The sequence below is a fragment of the Etheostoma cragini genome, chromosome 13, assembly GCF_013103735.1.
Source record: "Etheostoma cragini isolate CJK2018 chromosome 13, CSU_Ecrag_1.0, whole genome shotgun sequence".
Classification (NCBI taxonomy): Eukaryota; Metazoa; Chordata; class Actinopteri; order Perciformes; family Percidae; genus Etheostoma; species Etheostoma cragini.
This window is the reverse complement of record NC_048419.1, coordinates 1,398,531-1,411,835: the sequence shown is the minus strand read 5'-3', so window position 1 is coordinate 1,411,835 and position 13,305 is coordinate 1,398,531. Positions and strand designations below refer to the sequence as shown.

General features: G+C 42.3%; 1 protein-coding gene across 3 annotated transcripts in view; it reads right to left on the bottom strand.

The window, feature by feature from the left end:
• Window positions 1–258: 258 nt before the first annotated feature.
• The window catches only part of srrm3 (serine/arginine repetitive matrix 3), a 73,018-nt gene continuing 59,971 nt past the window's right edge, over window positions 259–13,305 (bottom strand). For 2 of the 3 annotated variants that reach the window (XM_034889722.1, XM_034889725.1), the window contains 5 exons: window positions 12,469–12,625; window positions 5,169–5,464; window positions 4,118–4,369; window positions 3,186–3,311; window positions 259–918 (listed from right to left, as the gene is read on the bottom strand). In XM_034889722.1, the coding sequence (XP_034745613.1) occupies window positions 645–918; window positions 3,186–3,311; window positions 4,118–4,369; window positions 5,169–5,464; window positions 12,469–12,625 (1,105 nt within the window). In that variant the 3' untranslated portion in view covers window positions 259–644. The remainder of the gene's footprint in view (window positions 919–3,185; window positions 3,312–4,117; window positions 4,370–5,168; window positions 5,465–12,468; window positions 12,626–13,305) is intronic. The other variant, XM_034889723.1, reaches the window with a different exon arrangement.

Sequence of the window (13,305 nt, the reverse complement as noted above, 5' to 3'; positions counted from 1 at the left end):
CCCCCCCCCCCCCCCCCAGCAGCGAGTCTCTCCTGATGCGTCATGCTAACGAACCTCCTCAAACAGAATGGAATATACAGTGCATAGTTTACAAAGCCAGAACTTAAGAAAGTTGACATCTATACAGACAAACCTATACAATTTTTATTATAAAAAAATGATCTTTTCCTTTTTTGCCCCCTATTTCATTTGACGACTTCTCTTTTGTTCGAACTCTTGTTGATCTCTGTGCTATATAGATATATATCGATCTATATATCTATATATACATGCTATGGTATATCGTTTTTAATGAATTCCTTTTTGGTTGCGAAGAAGAGAAAAGAAAGTGCTAACATACTGCGAGATTTGTTCTTTGGGCTCTACCAAATTCACTTTTGACAAGTGGAAACCCATTTTCTTTTAATACCTTGTTTACGTGAAGTTATGAACAGTGACAGCCAATTTTATAATAATGTGCAATATCAAAATAAAACAAAATAAAAAGTCGTCTCTTTGATCCAGGCTCGTTGTCAGAGAGAGATGAGGGGTCGGGGAGCTTGGACCCTGGACTGTCCAGCGGTGTGGCCCCTGTGGAGAGCACAGTACATTTGACAGGACTCCTCCTCTGTTTCATGTCGTGTCCTTAGCTGTGTGTGTTGCGCTCAGAAGCCGGGGCTGTCGTAGCTGCTGCGGCTGTAGTAGCTGTGGTGGCTGCGGGAGCGACTCTTGCTGCGGCTCCAGCTCCGGGTCTGGCTGCGGCTCCGACTCCAGCTCCGGCTCCGGCTGTGGCTCCGGTTGTGGCTTCGGCTGTGACTCCTGCTGCGGCTGTAGCTGCTGTAGCTGCGGCTACGGCTGCGACTGGACCGCGACGGGCTGCTGTCCAAGCTGGATGACGAAGGACTGGGACGGTAGTACGGGATCGGCCGCTTCCGAGCACTGGGGAAGGGGGGGGAAGGCGGGAGGGGATAACATCGGACAAGTTTGATGAGTAAGTGTCACGGTCAGGCCTTTGTCTGACACTGATGTAAAACACAATATTTAGTTGGTTGAGAGTGAATCAGTGGTAGGTTACTTGTTAAGTGGTAGACTTAGTGGTAGAATCTGAAAGAGAGCAGCTATCTGGGTTAAAAAGGTCCAAGCTGTTTAATCACACAAATGCATGTTGTTAGTTTAAAGCTTAAGCTTAGATTGCATTGTTAATAGCCATCCTGGAAGTGCTTCCTGTAAGGTAATGAGGTGTTAGTTTCCCAGTACAGTTCTCAGTGGAGGCCAACACCAAGAGAAATCAACATTCAACAGTGCGGGGAGAGATAAACGCTATCAAGGTATCCCTGCTTCTACAAGGTCAGGGGCATGTAGGTAACGTAGCCTGAGCTGCGTCTTCTGTATCTGCCACGGGGATCCACAGCCTGTGCAATAGAGAGATATCCACCACAGTAAGCCTTGATAGCATTTGAATCTCTGTATCCCAGTGTTACAACATTAGTGCAGAACCGCAGAGGGGTGGAGCTTTAGAGTTGGTGTGAGTTTCTGAGATGAAGGAGCAGGAAGGGGACAGAAAAATAAAGACAGGAGGAGGTCTGGTTTACTCAGGGGAGCTCTGATGGGTTGCTGTTCAGCCGAGCTTCAGGAGTCAGACCAGTCGGATCCTGCTGCACGGCAACTGTTACCAGGGTAACTAGCCTGTAGCTGCTCAGTTCAGCAGCATCCCGTTGTCTCTCGGGTCAGGACCTTAAGGACCAAAGTGAAAAATGACAAGGTACACACATTTCACACGTGTCTATTAACGCTCACGTGAGAGGGTGAGAGGTGACATGGAGAGTCATTTCTTTCCACCAGAGGATGGGCAACTTTTCTCTCTATGTTCTTATAACTAAGAACTAGATTTCAAGTGAAACTAGCTGAACAAGAAGTTATCAAAATACATGTAGTTTTGTGAAAAGATTTGATGAAGCGTTTCAGTGATATGTCAACTGTAATTCAAACATATTTTAATCAGCCGCTCCCAGTATGGAGAAGCCTTGTAAATGATAATCAAGCAATTCATTGATTGATATTTAACTGAAGAAACAATACCATAATTATAGAATAATCAATAAATCAATAAAATAAAATGATCCCACAAACCAAATAAATCAGTAAAGACTTCTTTAAACCTTTATGAAATTCATTTGTGATTGAATGTTGTGTCCTTATCCCTACGTCCACTCAGTTATTGTATTATGGTTTATTAGGTACAGCTGGCTGAAACATACGCAGTCAGATCCAAATGTCATTGCTGTAGATTATATTGTTTAGTTTTTGTTCACACTGGTTTTAGAGAGGTGTTGATTCAACTTTATGGTTGTTTTATCAGGATGTAGTTTTTTCAGGGCTGAATATGTACGGATGTTTTCAGGTTTTGGGGTGGCAGCAGCTCAGTCCATAGGGGCTTTGCTTGGGAACCAGAGGGTTTCTGGTTCAAGTCCCTGTGAGTCCCAAGTACAGAGTGTGGACTGGTAGCTGGAAAGGTGCCAGTTCACCTCCTGTGCACGGCCAAGGTGCCATTGAGCAAGGTACCAAACCCAACGAGCTCGGGGTCTGTCCGTGACTCTGACATCTCTCCACTAGTGCATGTAGGTCCTGGGCATGTGTGTGTATTTCAGGCCTGTGTTTAACAACTAACAACAGAGTGAAAAAAATGTAATTTCTCCTGTCAGGATCAATAAAGTATACGTTTATCCTAAAACAAAACGTTTCATCGTTTTTTTGTATGTGGAATAAGTATTCACCGATGTTAGACTTGACCATCACTCAAAGACATGGTGGTAAAGGACAGTCCTGCTCTTGACAGTAAAGATGGAACAGATTCCCTAATAGCATAACCTTTTGCATGTTTCCCTGTAACATGATTGCATTGTTGTATTTTGCAGCTATTAAAGAGCGATGTTTGCAGTAAAATGATGGGCAATGTACAGATTGAGTGTAACATACCTCTGGCAAAAGAAGGTCATGGTAAAGTTCTGTTAATCCCAGACCTTTACTAGCTGAAGATAAAATTCAACACAAACAAACTGGCCTCATGGAAGCCGCATTAGTCTGTCCACCCAGTAGAAACGTTGTATGTTTCATAATGTATGATCCAATGTATGATCCTATAGAAACCTTTCACCATATCGGCCCAAGGTTCATACAGGAGGAGGTTTACGTTGGACAGCTGTTACCTGGTGATCCTGCGAGCCTCCATGAAGCTGGGGGAATCTCTTCTCCTCTTGCGGATGGGCGAGTAGCTGCGTGAGCGGCGGCGAGCTCGGCTGTCGGTGTCCGAGCGGTTAGGGCTGTCCTTCTCTCTGCACGCCAAACAGAACACCATCAGGACAACAGCAACAACACCAAAACCACATCAGACCCCAGTCCAACTACAGGCTTAAAGAATAGTTGGACAGTAGTGTAGCATTGCAAGACCTTCAATATAATTCAATTTTATTTCATAACAAGAGTTATCTCGAGACACTTTACAGATAGAATATATCATTTACAAGGACCCAACAGTTCTAGTAGTTTCCTCCAGAGCAAGCAACAGTCAGTCAGTGGCAGGAAAAACTCCTTTTGGGAAGAAACCTGGGACAGGCTCTTGGTAGTTTGAAGTCTTGGAGTTTGACGACCACAGCGCTGCAAAGGAAGGTCTGGCTAGTCTACCAGTATTCCAGGATGGGAGACAAACGTGCTCTGGTCTATTGACATTTCTTTAAACCGCAGAGAGCATTGGCGCCTCTGCAAAATATCAGCAGGAAGGAACTTGTTTTGGTGGAACAAGTCTACATTCAACAGAAAACTCTGATTGGACAGATAGTCTAGCTAGCTGTCTGGATTTACCCTGCAGAGATCTGAGGACCAGGTCACCATAGTCCTCAGATTGGACAGATGGTCTAGCTAGCTGTCTGGATTTACCCTGCAGAGATCTGAGGACCAGGTCACCATAGTCCTCAGAAATCAGACGGAGGTTAGAGCGCAAACACAGAGACAGAGGCAGAGGAAGGGGACGGACATCCGGCCAAAATGAAAGACATCCGGCGGGAATTCCGGCGCCACCGGAACTATCTAGGAAGTGGACCATCGTGGCTATAGACTAGTGTGCCAGTGAACGCGGTCTCACCTGGAGTTGTTCTGCCTGTTGTGTGGGGACTTGGCGCTGCTGGGGCCTCGGTCTCGGGAGGCGGAGCGCGACGATGAGCGCCCGCTGCTCAAGGAGCTGCTGCGCTGCCGGAGGTTGGGTTTGCTCCGGGACTCCTCTTTCTTCTTGCCCGACGTGTGTGGGTGGCATCCCGGAGACGCCGACGGGCTCCGGTGGTGCGCCTGACCCCGGCTGGAGCGGTGGTGGCGCTTGGAAGAGTGGCCGCCTTTGGTCCTGGGAAAGTCGGGGGGTGTAATTCAGTAAATGTCAAATTATTCTCCCTCAATGGCAAAGACAAAGTGGAAAGATGTCTGCTACATAAAGTCCTACAGCTAGAGACAAATAGAAGTCTTTCTATGGGATACAACTACTTACTTAAGTACTGTACTTAAGTACAAATTTGAGGTACTTTACTTGAGATTTTTCTTTTTGTGCCACATTCTACTTCTATTCCGCTTCATTAATCTGACAGCTTTAGTTACTACTTAAGATAGGACAAATTCAGATTTTTGCACAAGTGTAGTTTATAAAAAACGGTGTTTTTTTATAAATAAACTACCTTACAATATCCAGTCCTAGAAGTCCAGCTGAAACAATTAGCCAATTAAAAACAGAATTGCTTGGATTGTTTCCAGTTTCTAAAATGTGAGGATTTCCCTGCACTGAGTACTTTAACTTTTAATACTGTAAGTAAGATAATATGACATAAGATGACATAAGATGACATAAATTAAGATAAGATAAGATAAGATAAGATGAGATGAGATAAGATGACATAAGATAAGATAAGATAAGATGAGATGAGATGAGATAAGATGACATAAGATAAGATAATATAAGATGAGATGAGATGAGATGAGATGAGATGAGATAAGCCTTTATTGTCTCCTGTAGGATTGACTTGTCTTGGGCATTGGAGAGAACAAATTACGTTTTCCTGATAATGCTTACATACTTTTACTTGAAAAACCTTTTCTATGCAGGCCTTTTTCCAGTGTGGTATGAGTAAAGGATCTGAATCCTTGGTGCTTACTTCCTGTGGTGACGAGAGCTCCTCCCTCTGTGAGTGTGGTTGTGCTGGGAGTGGGTTGAGTCGCTGCTGTGAGCAGGGGATTGGGAGTTCTTATTCTGGCCTCTCTGGCTCCCCCTCCTCCCTGTCGTGTGGGTTACGGAGCTCCCTACAGCTGGGTTCCTGCCGTCCACACTCCCAGCCTCTCCTGCGGTGCACGTGTGTCCTGCCTGGCTCCTGCTGGGGGCGCTGTGGAGCTTGTGCTCTCTCAGCAGAGTGGCCTGGATGCTGGCAGAGTTAGCGGTCAGCAGACGGAGCTTCTGTAGAAAAAGATTATGACCAACAAAGGCAAAAAAAAGAAAAAAAGAAAAAGGACAATAACAGCATTAGAGTGTTTTCAGGTTGGTGATTGAGTGCTACGGTGTACTTGCCAAAAGAGGGTAAACATCTAAAAGAAAAAGGTCTAGGTTTTCTTCATTTGGCTTATAGATAGTCCTCTATGGTGCAGCGCATGCAATACTTGGCATGCAAAACCAAAATGAGTTGAAGAAATCATAATCGCAAAAACAAACAAAAAAACTAGGAGGAAGGAGGAAGAGAGGGAAAGAAATTAAAACAAAACTGTGAACCAAATCAGTTAAAGAGCAAAGGCAGAAAGTACAGAGCTACAGATTTTGTAGAGTAGAAAAGAGGACTTCTTCAGTTTATTTTTATTTTTAGTAATGGTTAAAATAAATGAAACAAAACAAAACAGAAAGAGAAGACAACTTGACGGAACATCACAGAAATGGAAGGAACAAAATAAAGATCACAATTATTGAATCAATCGAATCAGAAAACAAATCGTTTGCTACTCAATTTTCTCTTTCTGGATTTTTTTTCCTGTAGACAATTGCTGAGATGTGAACAGCGACCCATTTTCTTTGTTTTTTTTTAATGGTTACTCTTGTTTAACTCCCTTCTGGTTAACATCCACTTACCAATAAAGTGGTATTCCCTCCTTTAGTAGGTAAGGTATGAAGAAAAGGGAAAAGTGGGGCAACATAAGTGCATCATTAGATTCACAAAATGCAAGAGAAAAAGACACAAAACCCTTCCCTGCCAGTGACTCATGAGACAATGCATGGAAATCAATGGAAAAGAACTCAAAAGCAAAGAGGAAAACCACAATGTGCAGGGAATCCCTCACACAGAGAGTACCTCCTCTGGGCCCGGTCACCCTCCGAACATCAGAGAGCAACTGGCTGGCGAGAGTTAACCGTATTTTCTTTACAATTTTCCATGTTATATCTACCACAGGGCAGGAATTATTTTACTGCCTGCCGCGTTAACAGGCTGACTACCTTAGCTTCTACTGGTTACAATCAGTGTGTGTGCTCATGGGCTCCTTAACACCCTGGGGTCCTTATAGTAAAGCATATAGAAACACCAACTTATCTGTTAATGTAGTTCCAGGGAGTTGTTGCAACACAACAACAGTGAGGGTTAGGTTTTTACATTTTTTTCCAGTTGTTGGGTAAATTACTAATGTAGGAACCCAAGAAAAGCATTTGGTTAGTGAAAGGTTAGTAAAGCTGCATCTAACTGATACAACAATAAGAATGGGATGGGAACCTTTGGGATTTTAAAGTCAAAAGATACTTATAGAGTCATATATAGACTCAATTACCACGAGTTTAGCAGTTTTGAAAATGAACAATGTCAGGCAATATTTTATGTTTTTCTTATTGTCAATAAATCCCATAAACAGACCAAAATCAACAATGAGTTGATCCCACCAGGATATCTTGAACTAACTTATTCCTCTGTGCGATGGAGCTCCAAATATTATTCCATACACATCAGGTGACGTGTTCCTTCATTAGCATCAACATGGGCTCTGCAGTTTATTTTGAGACATACACAACACTCACATAGACTGTCCTGGTGCTGTAAATACTCACTGGAGCACCAAATGTGTATAAATCCGCGGCTATAGTAAAATAGTCCCCAACACCCCAGCTTCCACCTTGAGAGATACAGTATTAGGGGACCACTAAGGTCTATATAAAGAGACTTCAGATACAGTATTAGGGACCACTAAGGTCTATATAAAAGAGACTTCAGATACAGTATTAGGGACCACTAAGGTCTATATAAAAGAGACTTCAGATACAGTATTAGGGACCACTAAGGTCTATATAAAGAGACTTCAGATACAGTATTAGGGACCACTAAGGTCTATATATAAGAGACTTTAGATACAGTATTAGGGACCACTAAGGTCTATATAAAGAGACTTCAGATACAGTATTAGGGACCACTAAGGTCTATACAAAGATACTTCAGATACAGTATTAGGGACCACTAAGGTCTATATATAAGAGACTTTAGATACAATATTAGGGGACCTCTAAGGATTAATAATAATACTACATATTTGTGACCCATTTCTCATTTGTTAAAATATTAAATCTTGAGTGGGCACTAATAGCAAAGTCAAAATAGTTTTGGCAGACTAACACATTGTTGGTTTTGGTCTTTTCAAAGGATTTGTTCACATTAAGAAAAACACGTAATGCAAGCCTTATCCCATGAGCTGCATGTGGTAGGGGGTTAGTACAAATATATTTCAAACCTCTATTTGAAGTATTCAACAAATCAAAATACAACTTGGATGGGGGTTGGGGACTGAAACTTGTGATGCACAGTTATACTCTGCTTATTGTAAGACCATCATAAAAAGAGGGTAAATCTCCAGAAGTGCGTTGTGTGAAACCAAATACAGCTGGCTCTTGCGCATGCATTACACTGTGCTATCTGAACTGCTTCGTAATCTAAGATACAACAGAAGCACCGACCGGTCGTTGACAGAAGAGCCGTTCTCCACTGGAGAGAAGACAACTAAGCGGTATAATAAGAAAACACACAACCACTGGTGCTGATGACAGTTGTTAGAAACAGTCGTGGAAATCAATATGGTGAAAATCATAAGACGAATGTACTAATTCACCAACAAACAGAGAGAAGCTGGACAAACAGGAATGCATTCTACCAAAAACAGAAAGAAAACAAAACAGGAAAAAAGAAATGGACCTGGAAGATAGAGCGGGAGATCGGACTTCAGAATGAAGTTAAGGAGGAAAGAGAAAAACCAGAGCTCTACGTAATCCAATCATAATTGATGAGGTAAAATCAATTTGGTTAAAGAGAGAGAGAGAAAGAGAGAGAGAGAGAAACATTGACGTCACTCAGGCTAGGGTGCTTGTCACATTCTCATCTGCATAAAGATCACGTGCGTAGGCAAAGCGTTACCTACCTTCCATTTCAATCAGTGACACGTATGCAATATCAACAAAAACAGGAAAGAAAGAAAAAAAGAAAAAAAGGAGAAAGGAATGTTCTCCGCAGCGAAATGGGAAAAAGACAATGACCTCTTTTAGTATCAAAGCTACATACTGTGTCCAGGAGAAACAAAACAAACCCAAAAGTACAAAGAAAAATAGAGGGGGGGGAAATAAAAAGAAATCCAGATGGAATTCAAATCAAACTCAAATTAGAAACAAAGGATGAAGTCTACAAACGACATGATTTGCTTTGTCTTTTTCGCTTGTACAAATGCAGCCATATTTGTATCAAAACGGGGGGGGGGGGGTAGAGTTAACTGTCAAAGTAGTGGACATCCATGGAGAGTAGAGTAGCTAGGAGGAAGGGAAAGGAAGGAGGAAGGGGGGAGGAAGAGGAGGAGGAGGGGGAGGACATGCGGAGCTGGCAGATGTGAAAGATATGTGGAAAGAAAAATGGCAGGACAACAGGAGTAAGACGTGAGTCGCATGTTACACAGATGAACAGGTGGGAGAGGAGGAGGGAGGAGGGGGGTAGAAGAGTGTTGGGGGGGCAGACACTGCTAAGATGGACAACTAGAGAGTCAGCACATTTGAAAGGGACCCCAGTCACATTTTGGCCTGGGTCTTCTTCCGTGTCAGCCCTTCTCCACTCTACTTTTGGACGTCAGCCCAACTTTCTCCCAGGTAATCTTGTTTTAAATGATTTATTCATCACTATAAACACAGGAATGGTGAGAAAGAGAGAGAGCGCTTAAGGCACTTTGTCCAATCCGCTGTTTAACGGCTAACGTCAACAGGGAGCTTACATTCTAAATGGCTTGGGTCCCTTTAAAATAACAATCACGGTCAAGAATGTGTGAGTTGTCCTAGTTATTTTCACGAGTCCATGTGCTTGTGTTTGAAGTGTTTGAAGACATCCATAAATAATGAGCAAGAGGACGACTGGCCCGGTTTGGGACTGACTCTTTCACAGTGTTCCGAGATCGTCACCAGATGCTTCCCGTTGAAAAGCTCGGGGAAGCGGCTGTGCGCTGCTCTTCATCAGAGGTGGGAAAGTTAGGCAAAAACTAGCCACATAGTTAGTATTAAAAAAATCTTTTGATAAAAGATCAATCTTATCTTTGTGCATGTTTTCAGAGAAAGTTTTTGAGTGTGGCCTCTTCTTCTGATTGACCAAATGTAGACCGGGTATAAGTCTGTCGTACTACTGCCATGCTACCAGTCTTACAGTCTTAGTTTCTCTAATAATCCTAATTTTTAGATCTGAAAACATTTGCATTATATAACTACCGGTTGGTCTAAAGACTGTATTTTCCACAGACAGTTTGGTTATGTGCATCTTTGCACACTTGCAGGACTAGTTAACATCCAAGTCTACTGAAAACTAGCCCACTGACACCTTTGGCTGCCTCCTTCTCCAGGTTGTGGTGGTCTGTCGAGTCTCTAGAACTACATACAGTTGGTAAGGAACCAAAGTCGCAGTATTTGTAATTGGCCACAAGGAACAGTAAGAAACCCAATCCACACTCAAAAACTAACTAGTAGTAGCTGCAGAAAGGTAGGATCTATGCTAGTTAAGATAGAAGGCTTCAAGGAGAAAGAATACTGTGATGCTTTGACAATTGAAGGTCTGCTTAAGTTCTCCACCTCTGCAGTACCCAGCTGTTTCCCCGAGCTGCTCTACGGGAAGCATCAGGAGTGTCCCCCACGCAGTGGATGAGACAGATCCAGACAGGGCTAGACGGCGACTACAGGAAAACAAACTGAGATGATAGAAAGACAACCAGAGCCGCTATACAGAACATTTGCTAAACCACACAACTGCTTCAGTAAAATCAAACTTCAGTTGGATCCAGGATCTGTCACACATAACCATCAAACCATCAAAGAATTTCCGTTTGGGGATTATCATGACAGACGTATTTTCGCTTTTGGGGGAGATTAACAAACATCTCAATTTCTGTTACAAAGATGCTGCTTAAAAAATGTAAGCCAATTAAAAGCTCCTCTTTCACTACACCACAACTGAATGGCTCAAAAGTACTGGATCAAACAGACCTCCCAGTGGCATTTACCACAGGCATGAGCACATACTGCAGACTAGAAACAGACGCCAGGGACAGAAGAGACACTGCCACCTAGGGGCAACATGCACATCCACATGGCAGAGTAAAACAGGAGAGAGGAGCATGTGCTGAACTCCTTGTGGTTTGGCAGGAGCTGATGGACGCCTGGAGGAAGAGAGGAACTATCACTGAGCAGAGAATGTGCTTGAGAAGTAAGACAACTGTATTGACAAGAAGAAACTATTACACATACCCAGTTAACCTACTTGGTCCAGTTCCAAAGCATTTGAGTGCTTTTTATGTAAATGAGACAGAAAGATTTGGGCATTTTACTCATGGATAAATACCACTTAAATTGATAAGAAAGAAAGAAACAGTAATAAATAAAATAAGCAGAGAGAGAGAGAGAGAGAGAGAGAGAGAAAGAGAGACCTCACATGCAAGCTTGGTTTAGAAAATAGAAGACATCAGTTCTCTGGAGAGTTTACAGGGTGTGTGCAGCCTATTTAGATATTCAGCAGAGAAAGATGCTTTTACAAGCATTCCTTTCATTCTAAGTGTCTTTTTTTATCCCAACATAATGGTTGTCATCTTATGTACATCTAGCAAGGTTGTTACCAAAACAGCAGAAAGTGATTTAAAAGTCTTTTAGGTAATCAGAGATGAGATGCTTCTTCTTTTTAAAGGAGCCTGAACAAACAAGGAGCGGTTCTAAATTGAAAAGGTAGAGAGGAGTAAATATATACACTGTATATATACACTGAATATATATATATATAGTTTACTGTATAACACTTGAGGCTTTAGGAGCCTATCGTGGACAGTACTTGCTACTTCTTTTATTTGAAGTAGCGAGTTGCAACCCTTTATAACTCTGAGGGTCCCCTGATTTGGATTCATTTGCAACATAGTTTAAGGATGTGGCTTGTCGCTATGGAAGATTTAAAATGCCTACATAAAATCAAATTCACATTGTTATAACTATTTTCTGTGCCATACTCAAAAAACAAATGTATGTATGTACAATATGGTGCTAGGAGAGCAATATCTTAGCAGTAGGTGTGTTTGGATTTCATTTCATTCTTTGTTTGATGTGTTTTTATTTCTGCGTTTTAAGTCTTCCATACAACCCTGCGCAAACAGCTGATACCTGGAATAGAGAGCCTCTACTTGTTACAATACATTTTTGCACGCATGGATCAAGAGGAGAAATCGTGGATTGATGTCTCTTTTAAACGATCAGATTCTAATCATGACGCATGAACATTGGGTCATTTTGACTTTATCTGCCGTAAAACTCTGAAGTTCTCATTCCGGATCGACACATTTTTCTTTGATATTTCTTCCAGGGCATGGCCCTTTATGGGGAGAGGGGAAATGTCATAAGGTAGTCATGCATGTCCCTGGCTCAACCTTTTCGTCCTATGACCTAGCAAGCACCCGCTCGGAAGAAACTAAACATGTTTTTGCTTATTCATTTGGAGCCATTGTGTGCCAGTGTGGCTCATATTTCCATCCGAGGTTTGGGATGCTAATGTTGGGCTTTGACTCAGGAGAAGTGTGCTGAACAGAAACACTAGAAGCTTTCTTCTCTTTGCTCCCTCCCTCTGTTACCGGCAAACAACAAGAACAAACTAAAAAAAACAAGATGGTAGAGGAGTCAAGCAGCCGAGCGGCAAGTTTTACACAGCACAGGAGTGTCTTTTACACGTCAAAATAAGGGTGAATTATAGAAACTGCCCTACAACTTAGTAGTTACTGATAACAGAATGAAAAAGATAAAACTTTCAATATCAACCAAGGTAAAAGAATTCATGTCAACCAACACAAAAGGAGCAAGATAAAAGTCATTTATAGAGACTTTGATAGATACCCTGGGAGTGGGTGGGGGAGGGGGGGGGGAGTGGGAGCAAAATGGAGGAGATTACATACATCGTGCCCTTTCTCGGCGTGGTTGAGTCTGCCGGCCTTGCCGTTGCGGCTCCGCTGGGTGTGGTCTCCGTTGTGCCACGCGGCGGGGGTGTTGGTGCCCGGGGACAGCGAGGTGCTGGACGCCTTTTGTCCGTCCGTCTTGTGCTTGGAGTTCAGCCTGGAAGAGCAGAGCCATGCGGCAACACGTTGGGTAAAGCACGGCCAAAAGAACTGGTCACATAAATGGACCTACATCAAGGCCCAAAGTCATCAAAGACTTCTCTTGTCATTTAAAGTCACTCATTCAGACAATATATCTGTTCTGATAAATCTGGTACATCAGCTATCAGATATACCAGATAACTGGTATATCAGCTATCAGATGGTATATACCAGATGGAATATCAGATATCTGACATACCAGATATCTGATATACCTGATATCTGATATACCAGATATCTGATATACCTGATATCTGATATACCAGATATCTGATATACCTGATATCTGATATACCTGATATCTGATATATCTGGTATTCAGTCAATTCTGCTGTGATGATGCTAATGATTTCTGATCTTACTCTTTGCTGAAAGTAGCAGATTTATAAATGTGTCTTATTTTTCACACTGCAAAAACTTATTAGTTGGTTCTTTAGATATTCTTAATTGAAATTGTTGGAAGTTTGATAAAATACAAGCTAAGAACCTGTAAAATGTGAAACACTTTGAATTGCCTTGTTGCTGGAATGCACTGTAAATGTGCTATAAAGTTGCCTTGCAATAATTTCTCAGAAAAGAAACACTCGTAAACAAATCTCTAGCTTATTTAGAGAACGTGTACGGGAGAATAGAAAT